This window comes from Colius striatus, chromosome 7 (assembly GCF_028858725.1).
Source record: "Colius striatus isolate bColStr4 chromosome 7, bColStr4.1.hap1, whole genome shotgun sequence".
NCBI classification, from domain to species: domain Eukaryota; kingdom Metazoa; phylum Chordata; class Aves; order Coliiformes; family Coliidae; genus Colius; species Colius striatus.
This window is the reverse complement of record NC_084765.1, coordinates 27113686-27140568: the sequence shown is the minus strand read 5'-3', so window position 1 is coordinate 27140568 and position 26883 is coordinate 27113686. Positions and strand designations below refer to the sequence as shown.

The following is a 26883-nucleotide window of genomic DNA, read 5'->3' as shown; positions in this document are numbered from 1 at the left end:
AGGACTGTAAAAAGAAATCTCCAAGTTAAAATTCTTTACTCATAGCAACGTGTATGTGGCCACGTACAAAAGCTGTTTACATGAGTGGCAGTGAAGAACTGAGTGGAAGGCCATATATAGTCTTGATTTCAAGTAATCTACACCCTTTTTACTTTTGATGTCTTCCTGCCTCTTCCTTCAACTGGCTCCCCTAGGTCTGCTCTGTTGAGAACGCTTAATGGCACAACTGAGTTCCCAGAGGTCTTCCCTATCAGTGGCTCTTATCAAATTGCCTGAATTTCTCCCTGTCATGACATCATCTATTTAATCTACCAGTCTGCTCCCTGTCTTTCGTCTTCTCAGTTACAACTTTTCACTATATGTTTTAAATCTAAAACTTTTTGTTACTTTCTCTTAGGTGAATAACAGCACTGTTATAAATTCACTGCAATACAACCCTATTGTCTAATGCTATTATATACAGGATATAATTTACATAAATGTATTATGTACAGGATAACTCAAAAAGCACAAGAAGATTAATTGTATATTATAATTTAAATCTAAACTTAAGAGTAGTTTGGGAGATTATCAAAGAACTAATGTCCTAAGTGCAAAACTTTAAGCAAGTGGTTGACACACATTGGAAATTCTGCTACAGGCAAGATAGCTTCATATTCAGATGGGTACTTGTAAGCAGCAGGAAGCTGTGAAGCCTGCTAAAACCAAAGACTTTAAATTGTCAAAGGTTTGATGAGCCTAAGAAGAAAACTGGAGCTCTGGTACAACAGAGTTCTTCAAAATGCTGAAATTTGTTACTGAAGAGAATTTAGTAGGTTCTCTTTGAAGACTTCTTTTGGAAAGTAAAGCTTGGTATTTCTTCTGCTAGTTTTCTATGCCCTGTGTTGACCATGTGAAAATTTTAAGATCCTATTACCAAAATATTAATTATTTCAGAGCTATACCTTAAAAATGTTTTCAGGGGAAATTAGGATTTCTTTTTTCTTTTAACATAATGTACAGAGTATTGGACACATTTACACTCATCCAGTTTGGTCTTAGTTGGTACTACCTACAGTTATCTTGATGAAGATCACTTCCACTAATGAATGACTGAGAGAAGAAAACCCTGCAGGCAGATTTTTCCAGTTTGTGCTATAGAGCTTTGGATTAGTCAAACTTCATTAAAAAATCCTTACGTTCCACCAAATAATTCCTTCTTACCATACAACCAAGAAACATAAAATTTTTATCTATAGATTCTACTTTAAGAAATTTTTTTTGTCTCTAATAGTTGGCCAATAGCAGGTGATCACATGTGGTTTTCTTAAAGAAAAAGGGAAAGATCAGTATTTGAGGCACTGCAAAAATAATACACTCTTTGTTTAGTTTCCTATCTCCTAACCCCCTCAGAATGAAAGAAAGACAATCTATTGATGTAATGATGATTATGCACTTTAAAGACCACAATGTGAAACATAGAATATAAGCCTAAAAATCAAGAGACACCAATTTTGTGAGTTGAAAAGATTGTGTAGGTTGAGATGATTTTTAAATAGCATACAAAAGTAACGTTCAGAGCAAGAATTCAATTCTCCTGATAATAGAAAAGACCCTAAAGCTCTTCGTATTCACAGTATAAAAGTCTGTATCTTGGTTGTCATACTCCCCGATACATGACAATGCGGAAAATGGGTTCTCACTATGCTAACAGTGGATCACTTTGGCTTGCTTTGTTTTTTCTTTGTTGTGTTGTCAGAACTGATAGTTAGGGACATCTCTACCCAAGGTAGGCTATATAATGAATTTATGCTTACCTATAGTATTTTTTTTGTGCGAAAAATCAATTATTCTTTCTCATTATGCTACTCGGTAACATAATCCTAAACACGAGTTGCCTGCAAATTCAAGGTACGTGTTTCACCCCAAGTATGAAATGAAATGCTGAGAGTGTTCTTAAGTTTACGTATTGCTCGGGTGGAACAGAGACATTTTTTGGATTAACTTGCTTCAGTATCAAATTATTATGATATCATATTAGTAAATCATTTATCATACTGGAAAAGATGCCCTTGCCCAGAAAGGAGAACTACTTGAGATAACTGGAGAAAATGCACATATTTGGGATGATGTAGTTTTTAACCTTAAGACGTGCTTAAATGTGTACAGCGATAACTCACTGTAATTGGGAGGAAGGCTTGTGTTCGTCTTAGTGCTTGATGCAAACAAAGTTCCCAGTGAGGGACACCTGAATAAAAATTTGAAAGTTCCTTTTGAAGGACTGTTTTAGTTCATATCCCATTATCCAATATTGAGATTAGTGGATGTAAGTTCTACATCAATTTGTACATTAAAATAAGTAAGAATTAGATAGAATTGTGATTAAACCTTGCAAGTAATTCCTTCAAACAGTCCTCTGTTTTCCAAATTGAGCAGATCGATGGCATTGTTTGTCTTATTGTTCCTATTAATTCCATAGGGCAAAGGAAGGAACAATAAGACTAGCAATGAAATTGCTTTACTTTGACTAGAGCAGAATAAGAGGAATTATTGCTTTTGCTGTCTTTATGATAGCCTATCGGTTATATAATGATGAACTTTTAAAATGTCTGCTTTCATGTAATACTCTTTTCTATATGTATCTATTTCCTTCTGTAAACTCATTAGAGTTATATTCTGTAAACTCATTAGAGTTTACAGAACCACTGTAGGATGGCAGTGTTTTGAGAAAGCATCTTATTTTATTCATTTAAAAATAAATATTTTTTTGTCTTTATATTTTGAATGGGCCTCAAGTATCCAATCTTGAGATGTAACATGCATGTTAATGTCTTGTGAATTAAAAAAATAAAAGGAGAAATACGATTTAACTGAGCTTCTATTGGAAATGAAAAACTCTATCCTTAATCTCTAATGAAACAATTAGTTCATTTTGTAGACATAAGGTTACATGGGATCAAAACAGAAGCACTGGTGACAAACTGTAATATTACGTTTGTTTAGAGATCATTTATCATTTTATAAGCAATTACTTTCCAGTTGGTTCAGTCAATCCATAAACTTTTAATTACACATGACATGGAAAGACTGATAATGTTGGACAGAGGTTGTTATTGGACCATATTAGAGAGAGAATGGGAGTTAAGGAGAAAGTTTCCAGTGACAGAAAGTACTGTAGGTTTGCATCTCGCACAACACTTTCTATTTTTTTTTTTTACTTTGTTCTGCCTAAGAATTGTATCCAGGTGAAAAAGAGGTGGAGAACTTGAAAAATGTCTTTGTGAGATGTAGTTGATAAATGGTATTGTGCATAGCTGGGATGGCTGTGCTCTCTTTAAGAAAGTAGCATTCATAGAGCATTTAATATATCATGTAGATCCAGCCTTCAAGGGCTATGGACTTTGTATTGTGAAGTGAATAATAGCTACAGCTTGCTAGGGCAGCAGTTCAATGCAGGTCATGTATTTAGAGCACATTGCACTTGAGAGCTGAACTCAAAAGCTTAGCAGCAGACTTCCTGAAATCTGAGTGGCCTTGAACAATATTGAGTCAAAACTCAGAGCTCTTAGTTTCAAAAAACTTTTTTTGCCCTACAAGAGCTCTATGCTCTTGTGTGGAGCCGATCTTGTCAGGATGTTTACTGAATTGCTCTACATCCCAAATTGCTCCATACGTATGAGTTATGTTTCCTGGGAGCATCGTTGAAAGGACAGTCAGTATTCCAACACCTAAGGTGTTGCATCTGATATTTTCTGGAAAAGGCATTAAAAAAATACAACTACACAGGAATAGTTCCTTCTACATGCATTTAACTGTGGAACCCTAGAGGTCTGGAACTGTCCTATAGATCTTAATCCATTTGTTTTATTATTGAAGTCTGAGTTTATGGTAGTGTCCCAGTCATTCTAGCTTTCCTTTGGTTAATATATCTTGAATTCCAGGAAATTACTACTTCTGTAGAGTTAATTTGGCAGGAAATGTCTAGTCTTTTTTCTTTTTTGTAGTTTCAAGATTAAAATGAGTGTCCACATGCTTATCATTTCACTTGTCTAATCACGTAATTACCTTGTTCTAGTTTTGAAATTGGCCTAGTGTAATGGGAGAAAGTAAAATTTCAGAGTGGATGTTGCTAGTTCTGAAAACAGTGCTACTGTTTTGATTTTTAAAACTAAAATACCTAGTGTTTGCTCATGGTGTTGTATGAGGGCACTTTAGTTTTTAGAATGTAAAATTATTTGGCAGCAATAAGGTTTAGTTAGTAAAGGTAAAAAATTGAAAGAGAAGCTAATGGAATGTTTGTGTTCCTGTTCAATGTCCTGATCATGTAGCTACACTTGTCTTTTTGTGATGAGCGCCCTGAAAATTATTAACTAAAACCAAGGAAACCCAACAAAACCTTACAATATTCAAGCTTGCTTTGTCAGTATGGTATAATGAATGTACTTTAAATAATAACAAGCACATTACTTTGATAATTAATTTGATGTTCTCTGTCTTAGTGTTGTTGTATACATAATCATTTTGGAGGTCTGAAGGCTGCATCTGAATAGAATTTTTAAGAGAAGGTAATTTCATGATAGCTCAGAAAAAAAATATGCTTCTCCCTGCATGAATAAAAACCATCTTTCTAAAAGTTCAATTACTTAAAAAAGCTATGAAACAAAATGAGGAATAAATTCATATTTGCTGAACATTTTGAATGTCCTAAAATGAGTCTGGAAAGCGTTCTTGATACAGAGTAACAAGTTTGGATAAAGAAATGACAACATATTACAGAAATGGAGTATAATTTTGTTATTGTTACACAGTAGTGTAATTTACAGCATGGGTAAATGCCATCATCCTCTCCTATAAATGGCATGTTGTAATGGGTCCCATGCTTGCTAAGTAGAAAAATGTAAAATATTAGAGACATGTGTGCCATGACTGAGGGAAAGAGTTCAGGGTTTGTAGTGAGTATGATGTTATATGATACTCCAGGGGGAACGTTTTCTAGATTCTTAAAGTCTTTGTTTACAAATCTATGGTCCTTCCCTCCAAGGAATACAGTATGACCAAGATGTCAGCTGAAGATCTTTAAAAATCTATTGATTAGCTATGCCTTAGAATATATTTTTATGTATATTAGAAAAACGCTACACAGGGCAGCACTATGAGATAGATCCCAGTAGTGGAATTTTGCATGTATGCTTTTGGACTTTTCAGACAAAGATTTTTCCTATTTTAATAATTTTGTTTGTTTCAGTTTAAATCATGAGGACTGCTGTTCTGAATGCATTGTCTCCAAACCTGCATGTTTGTAAAGTGGGTCTGCATAACTCACTTTAAAAATAATTAAATAGCAGCAATACCATTGGGAATGCTTTGCTTGAATAATCCAGAGAGCAATAACTGGGTTAGAGAGGAAGAAAGATTAAGCATGAGGCTTGTGTAGTAGATAATTTCTTCATCTACGTATGGTGCAATAAATGGAATAGCCCAAAAGCAAGGAATGTATGTGGAAACTCATTCTATTTCTTTGTGGTTTTGTTAACAGTTAATTAGGGTTACTGTTGTTAGTGAGCTACCTGCTGAGAATCAAACCAAATGAGAGTTTGCTACTACTCTCATTTGTAGAGCAAAGTCCTGATCCTGCATTTGCTTGTGTCTACACAGACTGCCTCAGTCTTTCTGAGCCCCACAGTCTTTTGCCTGAGAGAAACTGCAGCATACAATCTTGGTGCTTTTAAAAAGTGTGATTCTAAAAGGGTGAATTTCATTAAATAGTAATAAAACTTGGCCTACTTAAATTAAAGGCATGGCTCCTTTCCTTTAAGCAAACACTGCTTTACAGAAGATGTATGATGAATACAAGATTGGCGAAAAGAAAGGCTGAAGTTGTATTTGAGCTTTGTAACAATCCTACTTGCTATGGCCGAGGGAGTACTGATTGACCCAATAGTCAGCAGGTTGAATAGTTACAGAAGCCAGGTTTGTAATATGGATGGTTACAAATATTTGTCTTAAAATAAGCTGACTTTTTAAAAGGACTTCTATAGGTTATTGCTAGAGAACATTTAATACTACTCATTAAGTAAAATTTAACTTGGAAGGGTTGTTTTGTTTGGAAAATTAGTCACCGCAGCACATGTAGCAAACTGTTACACTGTTTGGTTCCTGAGGATGACTATGTAAAGCAGATGTCAAAGGACATGTTATTATTGTGAAGCAGTGTGATTCTGATATGGCTGGTTTTTTCATTGCAAGCAGTAGGAGAAGGTGAGCCATCGTAAGTCGTACTCAGTTGTAATATGAAGTGATTAAATATTCCCTTCTAGCTCTTAGTTGCCTGGCTAAATAATTGTGCTGGGATCATTTCTTATTTTTTCTCAACTAGCCATACAATTGTTTCCACCTTTCTGAAACCTTTTACAGGTCCAGGGACAAATAAATCACTTCTAGTATATTCCCAGGACAGTCTCAACTAAAAAAAGCATATCAACATGAAGGACAATTGCAGTGTTGAACTGTCATCCAGTCCCCAAAGGTACTATGAAAAATTACAGCCAATAAAATAACATTTTTCAAAATGTGACACTAGTCTTAAATTTATCTTCTGCAATAAATGGGTTCTAGAGAGAATTTCTGTCTACTTGAGTACAAACTGTTCTTCGAGCACTTAATAATACATTATAGATGAATTGTATTATTAATTTGTAATAGAGTAAATGTTTTGCTTCAACAGTCACTTTCAGGAACTCAATAATTTTCTCTGCTTTGTTATCATCTTAAAGATACTTCTCATAATTACAAAAAAAATTTGGATTGAACTAAAGCTATCATAAACCATAAAATCTGGTGTTAAAACAGAAATAGAAGTTTTAATTCAGCCTGTTATGCTTTAGTGAATGGTCAGTGTATGCAAATTTCCCATAGTTTGATTGTTCCTTAGAAAAGACCACAGCACTTAAAAAACTCACTGTAACTGCAAGTGTCAGCCTAATGATTAAGAGGTAAATTCATCTTTATCCTCATTTTTTAGATCTTGAGCATGATATTAGCATACATTTAGTATGAATCTTCTGTGGTGATGCTTAAAACTCAATCAAAGCAAAAAAAGCAAGCAAAGTGTGTATCTGCAGTTCCTAGAATCTGAACATGACTGTTATTTATATGCTCTTTATGCACGTGTATCTCCTGACAATGCAAACCAAGAGCATCGTTAAATTAAAGGGTTTGATATTCCCAATGGAGAGGTGAAAAGACTGCTCTATGAGTATCTACTTCATAAATATGTTGACAGCAACTTTTGTCTTACTGTATGTTCTGTTTTTCTTAATGGACTCTGACAAAAAGGCTGTCAATCATTTATATCTTTGTATTTTAAAAATAGTTGCAGTCTTGTGTGTAAGTCAGCTGCTGAAGACTTTCTTGAAGAGATTTTTGGACAGAAAATGATGATTTCTTTGACAGGATATTCCCCTATTGTTTACTGTGACCATTACTAACAGAGCCAGTCACTGTGACTCTAAATATATTACTTTGCCAGTAATGCCCAATTTTTAATACCAGAAATGGTCATAAATTGACACAGAGAAGAAAAATCCAAATTTGTACTGTGCAGCTTAAAGTTTTCATGTAGCAGAGTAGCCATTTTTGTAGCCATTTTTATTATTTTAACTATATAAGCTAGTTATGATGCTATTGTTAAGGAAATGTGACATAAGATTTAACAACACTTTGAGGTTTTCCTTATATGATATGCAAGATATTGATGAATTTGTAAAGGTGAATAATATAAAGGGATCTTAGGATAATAGACTTCTGTTGTGATTAAAGGTAAAACCTGGTTTTGTAAGAGCCTAACACACACTTTAGCTGTCTTCTGTCCTTGAGAAGTTGAGCCATTAGTCCAAAACTCACTGAGTATATATGTATGTATAGCTGCAAATGTATCAGAGGAGTCTAGGAAATGCATGTATTTTGCAACATCTTTGGATTAAGGGCAGATAGGAATTTGTGCTACAAGTGTTGCCAGAGCCAGGGGTTTGTTTAGTGCAGGTTTTATTCAGTTCTTTGCAACTGGTTACAAAGAACTACACTAAAAGCAAATTGGCACAAAAGATGATAACTTTTTGCAGGACCCTTATGACGAGGCCCTTTGAATTTCTCACTTACCTGCTTGCGTGGAGTGTCATTTCTTCACGTGATGCAACTTACACAGACAAACACAGGAGTTACAAATCTCAGACAATTTTAAAGGCGAACTAATAGCACTGAAGCAAGTCATCACAATATGGTGAAATGTAGAACTTTAAGAAGTGTGGAAAACAAAGGTTTTTGTTTGTTTCTGCTGGTAGAAAGAAGGGGGGAAAAAAATTCAAAGGGTTAGTCATTGCCAGGACCTTGTCATATGTCACTGTATATTGGTTTCAAACCTGCCTCATATGTACATGGACAATTTCTTTTGAAATTACTTTACCATCATTTTATTTCTAAATGATATCCATCCCAATTCTGCTCTTAAGTGCAAGTTAGTTTTACTGTGAATGTCATTACATTTCAGCCTATTGTACTGCGGAATGGAAAATTGTTGGACTAGGTCACTTATTTTCTGTTTCTCAAGCTGTATTCAGATGACAATGTCTGTTTTCTATCTGTCTGAACTGCTGTGCATCCTCATCCTGAAAAGGTGCCAGAATTTCTGTTAGAAATAAATTGTGGTAGTACACAGCCAATAGAATATTGTATGTCAATACTGAGACTTAGCAAAATGCTATCACAATTCTAAGTCATGCTAATTTCTTTTTCTTTGAAAACATTGTAGCAAAATGTTGACCAACAGGTGATGTGAATGCAAGCTGACATAGGAATATGACTCTAGTAAAGGTCCAAGGCACTCATGGTTTCACTTAAACTTTAAGTTACCATGTGTGCAGGATTTATAAGGAATGCTAGTCTTTTGTTCACACCTGTAGTGGATTAAGGGTGCAGTATGGAAAAAGTATTCTCTCAGCACTTCTAGTGGAGAAACCAGATACAGACATGAACTGCTCAGAAGCTGTGTGGCCTTCAGCAAATGCTTTATAGATATATCTCTCAGTTGGAAGAAAAATCAGATTTGCGTTAGTCTTTTATGTTAAAGGTATCTTAAACATGTTTGCAAGAGGTTGAGGCCACACTCAAAAGACACTTATTATAGATAAGCTGATGTGCAAGGATGTGTTTGTGTCCCAGAACCCTCAGTTCCCAAAGTGCAAACTAATTAAATACCATCAATAAGTTTATTGTTATAGAGATCTTCATCCATTCCCCTTGATGGGTGAATCAGGCAGAAATGAAAGCTAGTTGAGGATTCTGCAGTTAAGTTCATCTGGGTGAAAGCCAAATCATGCTGTGCATTTCTTGCAATGCTATAAACACTCTGAACACAATGCTATCACCAGTTGGTTCAAGCAGTGTTATTTTTTGTGTGATGAAAATATTCCTGAGTACTCTCATTAAGGAATAAGAGTCATGTTGAGTTTACAAGGCAAGCATACTAAGTGGATAAACTGTGAAGGAATTGAGATTATTGTTGATTAGAATAGACTGCTTAGAAACTTCGGAAATTCTTTCATGAAAATTGATCCTATTAAGTGACTGAGTGGAAATATGTTGGGATATGTAGTTGAAGGCTCTTTGAAATGGCTTCATCTTACATTGCAGCTACTCTTCAGAAGAAAAAGAGCATGCCAACAGAACTGTAGTACTTGATTCAACTGTAGCACACTTTTTTTCTTTGGTCATGAAAAAACTAGACACTTTTAACAAAGGACTTTATTTATAATGGGTTTGGTTTTTACTGTATTGGAAATACAAAGTAAGCAAAAGCAAAAGAAACACTAGTGAGGACTAGCAACTGTCCTTGTACCTGTACCTTGAGTACAAATTATTCCACTCTAATGAGAAGTGCTATCAATTTCTGCAAGGTGGGAAGTAAGACAACCTTACTTAGAATACATTAGTTGAAGTAGGCTGCTGCAGAGAGCCTAAACATAGTTCAGACTCTCTACGGATGTGAGAAACCACAGTGACTGGTGATTTTTTTTCTCCCACCTCTGTTTTCAAAATTAGACCAAATAGGTAAGCAGTTAGGTAATGGAGACACACACTTGTACCTTTATTAAATCATGAATATTACAGTAAATTTCTTTATATAAGAAGGTTGATATAGTCACCTGGAATATGAAAATTCCTTTAGCTTGATAATTGAAGTTTTCCGCAACCACTCTTCCTATCGTGTATCAGCTTGGAAAAACAGGGAAGCATACTGCCTGTGCACATCATGCATTTTCTAGGCTGTTACTGTTTCCTGATACAGTAACTGAATGGAAAATTACATAAAGACTCATTAAAATAAGGCTGAGTGACCTTTGAGAATTGCCACATGCAACTTTATATGTTTGTCTTGATACAGATTTATCTAAAATGTGTAACTATGCATATATTGTAGTGCTCAGATTATTGGAGTTGAATATTTCGAATAGCTGAAAAAATAGTAAAAACTTTGGTTTTTAATTCCTATTTCCTATTGGGAGGAAGAAGTGGTTAAAAATTAAAATAAGCCATTTGGTAGTATTTTCCTATGACATTGTTGTGAAATATTTTGGTAACAGTCTGCATGTAAGGTAAATTTTCTGGATGTTCCTTTGCAGCCAATTTGTGCTATGAATATATACACATCTGTTAAATACAGTTACTGTATTCCACAGTTGCCTATGCAATAATCATTGGCTTTTTGGGGACCTGCTCTTTATCTCCTCAGACAACTTGAAAGGAGGAAGAGGTATTCACAAAGCATTGTTGTTTTCCTTTGATACAACTTGCTCCAGGGAGCAGAGAGGAATGTGGAAAACAGGTGTATCACAGACATTCTCGTTATATTCTTTTGGCTCAATAGATGAGTTCTAGATATCCATAAAGATTAACTCCACTCAGCTGAATAAGACAATATTCTATGCAGAATGAGTCTGAACATAATATCATGAGAAGACTATTTTAGTTTTCTTCTTGTATTGGAAATGTTAAATATTCCAGTTTGAAGTAGCTTTTCATTTAATAATTTGTCATATGTGTATCCTACGCCTAATGAGGGAAGGAAAATAGTGATATTCTGTTGAGGAAATTATTGTGATAGTAGTTTTGTTTGTAAACTGCACTTGGTAGAAGCAAAGACTAGTGAAGCATTTTCATGCATGACATGAAGGGAATGGCAGTAGTGGAGAAGAAGATGGCCCTCTGAAAAAGATAGGTTTCTGTGGGAATTGCTTTCTATATGAACTGCAGTCCTTAAAAAGAGTTCCTTCCACCTTTTTTGTTATACCATAGAGCAAATTGAATCTATATAAAGTATGTAATTTACGTACACCATAGGGAGGAGGCAGTGGCAGGAAATAAATCAGTTGCAGAAATTTCAATTCATTGCCAGCCCATCGTAAAATCAGTCTTTGGGGTTCTGCTTTGGGTTGAAAAAAATCTCTTTTGTTCCTTGGATATGAAAACAAAATTTGTACCTCTAGTCCAAACAGAGTAATATATAGTACAATTGTTCTTGTGTTTATTGTGTTTTTCCTACAAGTATGGAATACATAAGGATCTCACAAGGTTGTTGTCTCGGTACAGGTACAGTTGTTATCTTGGCCAACTAGTATGTAAAACTGAATCATGTACATAGCCCACAGAGCACAGAACCTACTTTGAGTGATTCTCTTCCAATAAAATAGTGTGATCCCTTGAGGGCTGCAGTTTGGAGCATAGTAAACTGCTTATTGTCAGCGTGCTGCTGAGGAAGGATCTGTTTTACGCTTCCAGTCAGACCCGATGCAACAGTTGCTCCCCATTTCGTTATGCATGCCCTACTGAAGGTGATTTAAGCACCCACTTAAAACCTCTAAGGAACTGCTGCACTAATCAGAATTTCTGCCATATCCATTTCCTAAGTAGAGCACCAGTACTCGACAACATGCTATCAAATAACATGCTACCACATGTAATGGGGAAAAAAAAAGCAAATCAGTGCTTTCAGGATTCCATCTATATCCCCACTTGTCCATCTGTGTCAAGATAAAGAATATTTTTAATTTAGTTATTAAAAAGAATTTATTTATCTGCACTTCTGGTTAGTGTGTTTCATTTTAGAAGTTAGTGATCCCCACATCACTAATTTTGGGTTATGTATTTAATGATTGAACATTTACTTAATAGTATTGTTATGTGTTCCATGAATTACTTTTGGGAGAAAGTGTTTGTGGGTGTGAGAAGTATGTGGGTGCTTCCATGTGTGAGGTCAAGATTGCTACTGAGATTACTTACATCTATTACATATGGATGTTGTACATGCAAAGCTGAAATGTGGGGGTGTGTGACAGTTAAAAATCTGTCTGCTTTCAGAGGCTGATAGCTGTACTCAGCAAAAAACACTGGTTTCTCATTCTCTGGGCAGTGTAGAAGTTGCATCTGAGCTTAGTTTTCTGTGCATTTATTTCTTTATTTTGGACTTAGATCAACTTCCAAATTCTAACGTGCTTCCTGATAGCTATTATTTTGTTCATACTCAAAGCTTTGCATGATTTCATGAAGTCAGCTCAAAATCATTAAAAGATTGACTGTAATTCATTCCAGTTGGCAAATATCTGTAACTTCAACTCTATGATGCACACATGCAAGAAAAGTAGTGTAGTTACAGATTCCATAGAGTATTACTGAATTCCAGGTTTGCATTCATTATAATTAATTGCCATTCTGTGCTTGTAACACAACTTTATCCTATAGATACTGTGCTTGGTTCTCATTAGGCCTTTGTAGAAGGGAGAGCTTTGAAGCTTACCATAGATAAAGAAGCAGAGAATGGCATATCGATTCATGTTGGAAACACATTCTCATCTCGTTAAGCTGAGATACTGCAGAGATAACTGCAGATCACAGCACACTGCCACCAAGACACCAGCTCAACACTAACAGTGAAGGAAGTAGATGGTTAGTGGGCTTAAATGTCTTACCAGATTCCCTTCTAGTTACTTCAAACATGAATATAATTTTATTTTTATTCATTATTACTCAGCACTTGTGTAAATTTTATAGTGAAGTCATTGTGGCTGGTTGTAACTCACCCGATTAGGCTTTTAGTATTTTGTAGAGTGTGGAAATGTATCATTTTATATTGTATGACTTTGCTTTATGGAAACTAGAGAAACTTAAGCTTTTAATGATTTTATATTTAGTGTGCCTAGACTACTTCTGAGTGTGGCTGAAAGCACCTGACCTTCAGAGCTGAACCTAGTGGCTGAGATTGTGGTACAGTAAATCCTTGGTCTTAAGCTGGTCACAACTGTTCATTCTGGGTGATATGATTTGGGCTTGTTATTCTTTGATGTTTTGGAGTTGAGCCTTTTTTTTTTTTTTTTGGCTTTCTTTAAATGACAAGAGTATATTTGGAGAGTCATTTAGACTCTGAACTTCAGTTACTGTGTTAGCAATGTGGAATTTTCTGAGAATTGATGAATGAGCTTGCTGCCGACATGGTTATAGACCTTTATGACTGCCCTTGTCACAGATACATGGAAGTAAACATGTGAGTTAACCGTCCTCGATTAACAAATGAGCCCTAGTTGTGCAGCTCTTACACATTCTCACAGATGTACCTCAAATGAAGGGGGAATTGATTTTTATTATCAGATATGCTGTTTGGATTATCATTTGCTTTTACCTTTTTGAGTTTTTAGCCTTCTCTATTACTTTCTGGGTTTTGTTGTATTTTGAATTTTTAAACCAACAAATTATCCAATATTCATCAACCTTTGTTACTTTGCAACTACTCCCTCCCACCTGCTGAAAGGGGAAAAAAATATCTAGATGTTTTTGTTCCGGTGGTTAGTTTCAAGATTATACATAAATATGTGCAGTAAGAAAAATAATGAATAGGAGGTTGCTGATTTTAAAAAAGATTTTTCATGCTTTATGGATTAAGTAATGAAGAGATCTGTGAGAAAACCAGAGTTGATAGGACATAGAATTGCAAATCTGACCATGTGTAGTATGGCTGGAGGAAGGGAGTTTATTTTACTCTCAGGCATTTGGTTCAAACCTGAGTAATACAGGACACCAGACTTAGGTTGTCCTGTCATTTTACAGTAGAATAGATAACCTAATATTATAAAATTAAATGTTTTGGTAGGAGGGGAGGGGAGTTGCACATAGAAACATAGCTAAACAAAGATGTAGTATTTCTGTCTTTTTGCTGAAAGGTCAAATCGTGTCTCATGTGATAAGAGCTGCATTTGTGCTTCTAAATCATCACTAATTGGTCTCTGCTTCTCCTTTACCTTGCTGACTAATGGTTCTTGAAGACAGTTTTTTCGTAGGTGTTCATACCAATTCATTGTGTCACAAGAGAATCTGGAATTTTTCCTAAAAATGAGAAGTTTTGAAATTCTGGCAAACACTGGCTTAGCTTTTTTTTTTTTTTTCTCCAGTTCAGTACTTGTTCTAGTCTATACATTTCTTCAGCCAAATGGCAGAATGATCTGTATAGCTGATTCTAGTGTTCATGTAGCAGATTGTGATTCTGCAGCTAGCTTTTTGAAAGCTTGCAGTGCTTGAGGAGGTGCAACAGAAATAAATATCTCTTATAATGTGTGTATATTGTAACCTGTAAATCTCTGTTGTGACTGAAATGAGGCTGATATGAGAGCACACATTGGAGGAAATTCATCTTATGAACCTTTAGATGCTAGCATTGGTAACGTTTACATTTGAACTGCTTATATAGATTTTCTTTGTAGTCAGCAGAAACAGGTAGGCACTTCTAGGCTATAATTCATTTTTTCCACGTGTAGACATTCCAAATAAGTCAGTATATCACATTGTAGAAGCCTCCATGCTACTGGAGCCAGATCATATCAAGCCTTGAAGACTAGTATATGTAAGCATTGTAAATTTCAAACCTTTGTCTATCTGTACTTCTGCAAAACAGCTTTGCAAAATGCTAGAACTGTGTTCTGTAGCAAAACGGGAAGCTACCTTACAGTTTTGATACAGGCACACTACAAATGCCTATGGCAGAGACTACTGATCTGTGTTACGGATTGATTGCTGGCAGAGCTTTGCCACCAAACCTGTGTGAGATAAACCCCATTTACACAACAACAACAACAAAAATTTGCCTTGATGATGCAGCTTCTGTCAGTTCCCTGAATACAATAAGCTACAAATTGAAAATACTCATAGTGGTATAACTGCCACTGCGCTACAGGTTTTGCTGATGTAGTTGCAAAACAAAAAGGAAAAAAATCACACCTCTAACCAGCAGAGCTACATGGGCAAAAGTTTCTCAAGTAGTCCTGGACTCATTTGGGAATAGGTGTAATAGAAATCTCACAGTATTAGTCATTCTCCAGCTCTTTCAACCTAAATTGAATAAAGTGAAAGTGACTAAATGTATTTCCACTACTCATAGTCTAAATCTAGCTGGAACAGCTTATGATAATTTTACATCATACATATAGAGAGCTTTGGTCAAATCAAAACATAAATCCTTTTCCTCATTTCCAAACTAATCTATATCACACATAGCAATGATTTCTTCAAGCCCTCTTGCAAGCCTCTTTCAGTTTAAATATGTGTGTCTCTTCCTGCTGTCCTTAAAATGAAATCAGAGGATTGCACATGAACTATGTAACCCCTGAACATTTACCTGTAGTGTTACATGCTATCTACAGAACACTAATAACCCTTCCAATATTGCTTTGACACTGCATAGTTTAGGTTAGTTGTGTGTGACAGTTTTTGTGATACAGCCTTACAACAATTCTGTCTATGGGAGTTTTGTTTTATGGTTGTGAGAAGAGAACTATTTGAAGAGCCAAATGTTTCAAAACTGTCATAATTGATTAATATGCTTTTCTCCCTTTATCTCTTCTGTTACCATTGCAAACTCATTCACAAAAGAGCCCAACTCAGCCAGAGATGCTGGTAAAGAAAAGATGCCATCTAGATTTTCTGAAGTGCCTAGCAGCCAGCAGGTGTCACAGACACTAGCTTGCTTATATTTTCAACAAGACATGAGCACATCACAATGAAATGCATGCATCCGAAAATTTGGCCTTTTACTTCAAGCTGAGAATTATGACATTTAAAGCCATTTCACTCTGAAAGCAAACACCGATCTAAAATGATACTTCTGATATTGACAAAATGTTTCTCAGCTGCTTAACTGAAATCTTCCACTTGTTTGCTTTACCTGAGTTCTCATTGCTTTTACATTATTATAGTAAAAATGGCATTCTACTGTTTTCTGAGCATGCCTGGTTCCTGCAATTATACTTAAATGCTGTCTGATCAGCTTTACAACCACAAACAGTCCAATAAAATATTGACTTTATAATAGGTAAGGTATACTAGTGTGTACTTCGTGAGAGCCTTCAATCACAAAGGCTTTCTCTAAAAATCGTCAATCATGAGAATTTCATCTGCAGCAGAAAAAATGTTTAAACATTCTTACTTCGACATGTCAAATTAATAAAATGTAAGTGTGGCTAAATTTAATATAAATTTTTAAGGATGCATGCTTTTACCACATTGTAACATGATGCAGAATGCAGCTCACTTATCATCATTGCAGAGTCCTGAAATGAATTGTACAGTATTGCAGAACACCATTAAACTCTTAAGTGTTGTTTTATATCTGTGTTTTAGATGGTCTTGGGCTGCAGGGCAAGGGACCCTTCTTTTTTCCCCACTACCTGTCAACTCTCTGATGACAATATCATTGTGCTATAAATCTGGTATAAACAGCTAAGCTTTCACAAAGATGTTTCTCAAAAAAAAAAAAAGATGTTTATTTGACTGTATTGTTACTGGTTTCACTATGACATTTGGTTCGTGATTTTACAATCTCATACAAAAAAGCAAGTAAATTCAGTATCCAAATTCAGTAGCTGCAAAATCTATTTTCATACTTAAAAATTTCCTCAAAGGCAAGAAAAAAAAAAAAAGCAACAGTAATAGAAAAATTAGAATTTGACAATCCTCACCATTAACTTACTCAATAAACATTTTAAATTTAATTTTGAGTATTCCATTGCTTCAGTAATTGGGCTGAATAGAGTTGGAAGTACCTTGTGCTTTTGCCTGTTTATGCATATTTTGGCATTAAGTGGAAATGTAGAAATGTATAAACCTAAACTCCTCACTTTGTCTTCAGCAAAGTTTTCATACTGGAGGTGTTGCTGATATGCTAATCACCAGTTGCTTAGGATATACGGGTGATTAAATGGTAATAACATGCAAAAGCTCAGAAAGTTATTGTTCAGGTTTGTGTATGAATCAGTAATGCTACTGTTTTTTCCTGGATCCGAATTGTTCTCATAGTTATGCATAACTGTTATGCTAACAGTTTGAAGAAGTATTCTGATTTTTTCAATCAGACTAGCCCTAAAAGACACTGAAGCTGTGTTACTGAAGGTAAGCACAAAGTTGGTTCATAGATTTTTTGAACAGTCTTAGGTCTCGTGTTATTCCTTACAGTACCACCAGGAGGTTTTGTGAGATTGTGATTTAACATTTGATCAAAACAGAACAAAACATTTCAATTTGCGATGTGCCGCCTCCTGCATAGAAAGACAATAGAAAAGCAAGATTTAAGCCCTCCAGCTTCCCAAGCATAGTCAAATTATGCTTTATTTCCACCAACTAGTCAGTCTTGTTACCTGCATTCTTCCTGAAGAAGTCAACAGTAGTTAGATTGTTTACTGTGTCTTAAAAATTTACTTTGAATATATCATGTTTCACAAACGCAGTTAGCTTCCAAGTTGTATTTTTCTTCTAATTTTGCTTCTAAGGTTTCTAATTTGCATCTAATTTATTCTGCTTTTATTATTTATGTATCAAATCCAAGCTTGTAGTAAGTGGTAAGCACTGCCAACATACAAGAAAGGGAGCTCTTGTGTTACAGAAATCACTATTAAATTTGTCAAACAGCTTGGAAAAGACAGTAACTTTGTTCCCAACCTGAGGGAAGGGAAGCTGCAGGAAAAAAGCCCTAGTATTCATACACTGACTAGTACTTACTGGGTGATGATACCTCTTTAACTGTAATTGATGTTCATAGATTTTGCCCATTTAATCATACAAAAAATATAACTAGTCCATCCATAAACCCTAAGTTATAGCCTATTTTGAAGTTGATAAAATGTGTATTGAATGACAGTGGATTTATGCACATAGAGAAAACTAGTCTTCTGGGTGGTGTGTTTGGTTTTAGGCTTGGGGTTTGTTTTAGTGTTTTTGGTCTGTTTGGAGGTGTTTGGGTTTTTTTTTTTTGCATTAATATTAGACTCTAGACTTCTTGAAATAATGGTAATTCAGATGTTTGTGAAAATTTCCTATCCTTTTTTGAGACATACACAGCTCTTTCATTTTGTTTATGATGATAAAAATGTTAAAGCAGCAATGACATTTACCCTGTTTCTTGAACAGGTGTGTATCCTAGCAAATGACAGCAAACCCACAACACAAGAAGAAAATGTTAATGTGCTGAAATTTCAGTGTCATTAGTGTTACTTCATTCCTCTTTTAGAGTCAAATTGGGAATAACAGAATTTTGGCAGCTTGGCAGTAATTATCTGTATACAGTTAAAAACAGTTCAAGGAGCTTGGTTGTATGCTTCTGATATGTTTTTTCTTATGCTGCCATGGAAAAAAAGAAAGATGCAACAATTCTGAAACGTCTGATCAGCAAATAAATGCACAATTACACTGGAAGTAATTTCTCATACAATTTTCCCAATATTTCTTAATGGTAGAAAACAAATCAGAAAGCAGGCGGATACTTAAAAATGAGTAAGAGTGGGACATCTTATTTTAATCTTGAAAGTCTGCATTTGTTTTTACATTTATGAGGTCTTTTTGTCAATTCTTAGTTTATGAGAGCATGTTTTTCACCCTGTCACAGTGAAAAATGAAAGTTGGCATTTCTTTTCAAAGATGGCAGTACTACAGAGGCTCTGACTGGGATCTGTTGACAAAGAATGAATCAAAGGATCTATATCATAAATTCAAGGCTCACACTAGTATGGCTAGAAATATTTCTAATGGGGAGTATGGCAAGCAAAGGATCTACACTGAGGTAAAAGCCAAATACTCAAAGGCCACATTGTATGAGTATAGTCTCAAGTATCCATTTCTATTAGCCTTTGGTCCCAAGGAAAGTTTTTGATGACTCTTTTGTATAATCTTTGAACACTTTTACAGGGCAACAGGGAAGACTAAACGTTAAACACCAATGTGTTTTAAAAATTAAGATTTCTATTGTGTTTGGGATTTTGAAGCTTTGGATTTACATTTTCAATTTTTTTTGTGTTTTGAAGCAGGTATATGAAACTTACTATAAGCTAAGATAGCATAAAAATTTTGTTAGCAGGCATATACCAGTTTTTCCCAATTAAAATGAGTAACAACTTTATCCTTCATATCTTGGTACCAAATATGTGAAACTGGTGTGGGAATTGGTGAGTCTTTCCTCTCTGTTTCCCTTCCAGAGAGTAAACAGAAATGCTTTTCACCCTGTCTCCTGGTGTTTTTTAAATTGCTAGCAGCTCTTGAAGTCTATTCTGTATTTAAGGCAGAAGCAAAGCCATAAAAGCTGCTGGCTATTTCTCATTATGCATATCACATATATGTAAGTGAGTAAGTTTTGTTTCTTTCTCTCTGTGTATTCATGATTTTGGCTTGTGATCCCAGACTGCTTTTCAAACACAGAAACAGCAACAGTAGGTTGTTAGGTTTCTTTTAGTACTATAGTACAGCACTAGGAAGCAAGCTCAAATACCTGTGTAGGGTGGAGAAATGAGTAAACTTTGTCAAAGCTTGAGATGGGTTTTGCAGTACTAGAGACACAGAAATTAGCAATTTTTTCCTTTACTATCTGCAAAGGCTAAGATCAGCAATGAATCTCTTCACATTTGGTAAGCTTCTCTCCTCTCATTATTTTTAGTATTAATCTTTCTTTGATTTTCTTTCAATTTTTGTCTCTGTTGCAATTTCTGCTTTGTTGGGTTCAGGGGCTGGGGATTGGGGGGTGGGGAGGAGGAGTTTGGATTGTATGATACTGTGGACTCTAGGAAATGGAGCACAATAAATACAAACTTAAAAACAGCCCCTATCCCTCTCCATTTTAAGAATCGTTTTAAAATTATACTTACTATACAATTTGGATAGTTTTCTGAAGCAGGCAATCTTGCATTCTGCATGTCCTTAGCTGACGGATTGCATGTTTTATGTTTGTTCACTGCCTGGCACTATGGATACAAATACTAATCAGTTGAAAACAATTTTAAAATGGAACAATGTCACACATTTCAGAAAGTGTTTGAAAAGGGAGGAAAGACAACCTGCTTTTAATCAGTACAGTGAAGTACTTTCTAAAATGTCTGTCTTGATGCTATACGGTAGCCCACTCTGAAGAGGGAGTCTGTCATGGTTAACCCTGCCAGAACCGTGGGCTGCTGACAAGGAGAACATGTTGCGGTGGCAACTCTGCCATCTAGCAAGAATAAAATATGCTCACTTTCTGTCCTCGTGGCTGGCTTTATGCCTGTGTCTTGGACAGCTTTTCTAAGTCTGTGGAGAAGTCTTGTTGCTTACTCAGAACTACTGATGAAAATTGTCACTGGTTCTACTGGGGCAAGTAGATTGTGGAAGCAAACAAGGATTTCTTTGACATGTTTATCCATTAAGCTATCAAAGTCCCTAAAATTCTAAAGCAATCTAGTGTCATATCAACCACGAGATCCAGCCCTAGGCAATATGCTTCCAGCCACACTGTTTCTGTATACTACACAGCACATACAGAGAATGAGGGAAGCTACTTGCACTTTCCACTCCCCTTGTCCTTAAGCATTTTGGCTCTCAATCTACTTAGTAACTTATTAATTAAGTAGTAACTGCAGAATTCAGCTCTGTGCATTTGGAGCCTAGGCTTCATTCTCAAGGTGTTAATATAAATTGAAAACTCTTCTATAAACTCAAAGATGAATTCCAGACTTCTCAGACTGTGAAAGATTCTAGAACTTGACCTACATGGGTTTTTTTTAGTAACAGTTTCTTAAAATAGATTTCTTAGATGTATTCTGTAATCTTAATGCAGTTTTACACTTTGAAAAGTTCTTTTTCTTATGGGATAATTGATCAATTAGTTATCAGAACTGAATTCATAATTCAATATGTTCAGTATCAAAAGTGCTTTGATTTTGTGACTATTTACTTTAGCTAGCTGGGATTTATTAGCTGGTCTCTGGAGATGCAGAAAGGCCAATGCAGTTGTAGCCTCTGCACAACTGCTTTGTTTTTTAGCTCATTTATGTTTTTATAGTGTAAGTTGAGGATTGTGAGATGGCTTTTAATGCAAATTAAACAATAAGGTGCTATTCTGTCTTCAGCTCTTAAAACCAAGTATATGACTAGTTCCTGAATTCAGTGGGTCTGTTTATAATTGTTTTGCATAAATGCTTTAATGGTTGAGGCCAGGTAGCACAGATCTTGTAGTAATGAACTAGGCTTTGAGCTTTCTAGCCTGGGCTTGGTTCTGTTTGCCTTCACAGTGACTCTGGTGAAAAAAAGCAGAATTCTATAGGAATCAAACAAACCTCCCCCTTCCCCCCCCCCACACTACATTTTCTTTTCAAGTACCTCTAATCTTTACTATTAATAAGAAGTCAGTATTACCCTTTTATAATAGATGTATGACTCAGTTGTACTAAATCACTGTGGGATGAAAAATCCACATCCAAAATCTAATTAAATATTTTGTGTCTGATTCTGATTGTACTTACATGATATGAATCTGACTCCATGGAGATGAGTTAACTTATTCTGATTTTATGAGGCCAGAGACTGTGGGCCATTGTTTTGAGAGACTGAAATGATGGTTCTAGAGAGAGCCTGTACTTCCAGATTCATAGGTGTTGGTACTCACTAAGCCACTGGCACATTGTCTGGTATTGGAGAGTCACTTAATTGCTTTTCCATTCTAAAGCAAGGACGATGATATAGTAAAACCTGAGAGAATTCCAGGTTATAATGAATTAATCTGTAATGAATGCTGTTTGATCTGTGGAGCAAAAAACATTATAAATGCTAAATGACTTATGTTCAAGTGAAGAATAATGCCTACACTTGCAGTACAATGTGAAGAAAAGGTGATTTTTAATTTTATTTTATTTTGTTTAAGTTATCTTCTCCAAGTCAGGAAAGTATCATCTAGTTTTCAAATAATTACACCCTTCTTGATGGGAAGCAGGAATAAGACAATGAGAAAAATCCTGCTCCGCGTTAACTCTCCCTTGGGCATTTATGTCAAATGAGGTTTAGTATCAAGAATTGTTAAAAATAGATGCCTTTTTTTTTTTCTTGCAATGTAATGCAGCAAAAATCTCATCCTATTTTGGAACATGTAGCTGGTTCAGGGTTTAGAAAGCCCTATGTGTCAATCATGTCCTGGTCAGAATTGTTAAAGAACCAGAGCCCTCACTAATCTGGGTTTTAGTTTGCACCACTATAGCTGTGAGTTTGCACTACTTAGCCTCCTCATACAAGTCTAGAGGGAATTCCTTTCCTAGCTTTGCTCTCAGGAGCTTGGAGGGGGGAATTAAACAAATTTCCAGATAGTCCTGATGTCATGATCAATATTCTGCTGTTAAGTCTACTTGTCAGGCACTATTTGAGTTACACAATTTGAAATGTTATGCCTCGGCTTTGTAAGTGTTTAGGCATCAAGATCATTACAGGTTTGTTTATGTAAATAAATTCTTCCTCTTCAGATTTACATGTGAATGGAAGGGCAGACAGGAAATTCTGTAAGAATTGTAGAAACACCTTTAAGCAAGTAAACAATACAAAATAGTAGGAAAATAAAGGGATAAATCTAGTATTTAGGTGATTACAGGACAAAACTACTCACTTGCTAAATTATTTTTAGTGAACAGAAGTCTTAAAAATATATCAGAATAGTTATTTGCTCTTTTTCTACAAAATAATCAAATAGGATTTGTGCCATTATATTTCCTCTCATTATTTGTATTTCAAATTATTTTTCTAAATTATTATTATATAGATTATCTCTGATATAATAATAAAAATAATTTTTAAATGCCTTCATTATATCATTGTTACTGAGACATGTTCCTCACAGGTATGTTTTTAAGATATTTCGTGTTTGTGATGTTCTTTGTTTTTTTTAAGTTGTAGACACAAATGTCAAGTTTAACATTTTATGTACATTAATATGGGAGCAGAGTAACCAATAACTTAGTATATACAGTTAGATGACCTTTGCTTTGATCTTGCTTGGTTATATATGGGAGATTTAGAATAATTACTTTTTAACATACTAGTGTTGCATGCAACAGTATATGTGAAAAAATATCCACCAAAGTTTGCAGGAAGAGCCTTCTCTTTCTAGACATAACTCTAGGTTTGGACAATGTCTTTACATTTTACTGTCACATCTTTAAATACAGAAAAAGAATGGATTTGTCCCTTTCTGAAGTCTCCAGCTCTTTTAGTGCAAATGTATAGTTCTGACCCTGTTAATGTGCAAGTAACCTACAAAATTATGTACTTCATCTGAATGCGGAATGGATTTCTTTTTATGAGTTTATTATCAGGCTGCCAAAGACATTTAAATTCAAGGCCCAGCCCTGCTTTAATAAGAATAGGGATTAGAACTGTGTTTTAGCAGGTGTGGTAACCCTGGACCAACAGGCAACTGACCATTCTGCATTGGAGCCATCTCAGGCTGCCTCAGTGCAGCTCTTCCACTTTGTGTAAAAAACTAATCACTGGACTAGGACTTTTAGTATGCCAGTCTTGAGTCCTGTGCCTTGTTTCCAATGTTTCAGTTGTGTGTTTAATCAGTCACCATTTCGTAGAAATTGCAGTACTTGTTTTATATGCATACCCTGTACCACAGTAAACTGGCACAGTATTGCTATTCCACTTAGTCTGAAGTTACTTTAGTGCTTTTCTTAATCAGAGGGACCAGGCTTTGTGGTACTGTTAAGTGCATCATGGTCTGTTGGTAGAGAGATGCTTATGTGCGGTTTTGTACAAATTGCAGGGTGCCAGAGTTCCTCCTTGCAATTTCGGTAGGCACATTATAAGTAGGAAGTTGTATGTAACATGAGAGAATTAGAAGCTCGGCAGATAGTTTACCATAAGTGCAAGCTGCAGGAAGACTGTAATATGTTAGTGCATTTTGTCAAACTTGGAAGCCAAAATATGGTGTTTTGATATTACATGCAAGCTTTTCTGTATAATCCATGGAACTTTGTGCTTTTACAGTGCTGGAGAGAACTTGATGTACTTTTCATCTTCCACGTTAACACATCATTGGTATAAACTACTGCAAAGGCAGGATGCTGGTGATGTTGGCTTATATTAACAGAACCCTTACCTGTGACTGTTAAGCGTGGTTTCTCAAATATTCATTCTAATTCTCAGCCAAGTTAATCTGGTTTCTGTAAAAATAGTTTAACACTCATTGCACACACTTTCATCTTAACAGCTTCTTCAGCTCATCAGTCTCTCACCAAATGCCATGGTAAGGGACAGTACAGACAGCTAAGAGAAGGAATAGAGTTAAGAAAATGGACAGACTATTTTATTCTTCTCTCGATCTGCATGGAAATCAGATTTTATGTGAACTGCAGTAAAGAGTGTAATCAGCAGTGGAAGAAAGCAGTTGCTATGGCTGTAGCTTTCAATTGAATGTGCAATAAAGTCTAGTCACTTAGGTTTAATTGTTGAATAAATATTTTGTTCTCATTATTATTATTATTATTATTATTATTACTACTACTTTGGAAGGCTAAATGTAATTCTTCTGTAATTCTATTGCTTCCTAAAGCTCACCATCCTTTGAGGTGCTCAGAATTAAATTAAAAATGAAATGTCTCCCTAACTGGGACATCTGTACTCAGCAGAGAGTACAGGGCCTTATAGAATAGTATAGAACCATAGAAGACAAAGTCAATGACTCAAGAAAATACCTCTGTGCCAGGACATTCTGTAAATTTCTCTAGAGAAATCCTACAACCCTTCAAGAAAGCTGACCTCATTTTCATGTTTTTATTAGATTTCTGTCAGGCTTCTTCTGACATCCTATAAAGAAGAGAAATGTAGTTTTCTGAACAAGTCTCAGGAACTTCTTCACATCAGAATATTTTCCTTATAAAAAAACTTTATAACCAGTGAATAAGATTTTTGTGTACTGTGTCTAAACCTCTAGGGGAAGCATGTCCAGAATATGGTTTATCATAAGGGGCAATGCTTTTCATCTATATTCAGGTTTAATGAAAGAATCATCAATATCCAGAGTAAATTCCTGAAGCTTTTATTAGGTAACTAAGTCTCTGATATTGTCACAGCTGGGAAACTATTTTTTTAAAGGATCATGAATGAAAGCTTAACTTAGGGATGTATTTCTTAGAGAAACAAAACCAAATGACCACTATATAACATAGAACTGTATACTGGAGAATCTTTAAAAAGGGAGGAAAGTTAAAAAACAAATCTCATGTCTCCAAATGAGGTGAAATTCTAGATGCAGAAAAATGAAGTGTGAAACCACTTATATATTTAGATACAGGATAATGATCTAGACAGCAGAATTTAGCCAGTGTGAAGACTGCAGTGTCCATTGCCCTTTAATAGGCGCTGTGTCTTGGATAAGGATTAGGAGAGCATGAACATGAAAATATTTGATACATGCACAAGTCCAAAGAGAAAAAGGACAGATTGTACTCGAAGTTATACTGGCTCAACTACAGCAACCTTTCCTTTGGATACTTTAATTCATAATGTTAGGGTCTCCATCACAGGAGCGGCAATAAGCAATGATCTTAAGAGACTTGCAACTTCCACTTGCAATGGAAGGCAGCTCAGTGCTATAACCACAATCTAGAAGGAAATGAGAAGTTTAACAGCTCTTACTCTGCTCGTATTTCTGTATGCTATCTAGAAATATGTAACAGATGATAGCACCTCTCCAGATTAAACCATGGAACCATAAGTGGAGTGCAGGAGGAATAGATGTAAAGATGGAGGAAGTCTGTAAAACTATTATGCAACACTAGTATCTAATCTGTTTTGTTTCTTTCAGAGTGCTTGCATGTTGGGTTTAACACAGACAAGCAGCTGGTATTGTAGTTATTGTATATTGCTTATGTCATTCCGGTGAGGGCTAAAAAAATGGATATTTCAACAAATTTTTAATTTAAATACTATATCTGCTTTAAAAAATAATATCAAAATATGCCCTTTTTAGTATTAGTGAAGTAGATTTATAAAGTGTTGACTTAAGTGCATTTTATTTATTGGATTTTATTTCCTACATTTGCATTTTTTTAAAAATGCAGCATTGATATGATAAATACAAGACAGCTCTCAGAATAGCAGGAAAGGGTATATTAAATATATTAAATTAGCTGAATACATGCTTCCTGCTTTTTACTGAAAGTTAACCAAAATTCTAGGTTTAATATGTTGAGCATTTTTATGTAGAAAGATGGAAGAAATTAATTTTTATTAAATGTGATACATTTATCAACTTTAAAAATTTACTTGTTTGGTTTGTCAAGAAATAGGGCTGCATAGAATAATGGTGAAGTTCTATTATTCTCACTTGCCATGGTAGTATTGCTCTTCTGAAGCTCCTGGGCAGTAAGTGTTGCTTGGTTTGTAGCTCAGGTTGATATATTGCAGATAAAGCTTTATCACTAATTAGTCAGTTGGCATTTCCCGTTACAGCAGTGATCTCAGTTACTTCTCACTTTACTGAAATCAGTACAACCAGGGAGGGGTTTTTCTATTTTTTTCCTTGCTTTATTT

At 35.3% G+C, this 26883-nt stretch overlaps 1 protein-coding gene across 2 annotated transcripts in view; it reads left to right on the top strand.

Moving 5' to 3' along the window:
* The window catches only part of RORA (RAR related orphan receptor A), a 334831-nt gene that overhangs the window by 131631 nt on the left and 176317 nt on the right, over positions 1–26883 (top strand). Inside the window, exon 1 of one of the 2 annotated variants that reach the window (XM_062000131.1) lies at positions 19939–19961. The exons of the other annotated variant lie outside the window; for it this stretch is intronic. Coding sequence (XP_061856115.1) covers positions 19943–19961 — 19 coding nt within the window. The 5' untranslated portion in view covers positions 19939–19942. Of the gene's footprint in view, positions 1–19938; positions 19962–26883 lie in introns of those variants that run through there. 2 annotated transcript variants of the gene reach the window in all.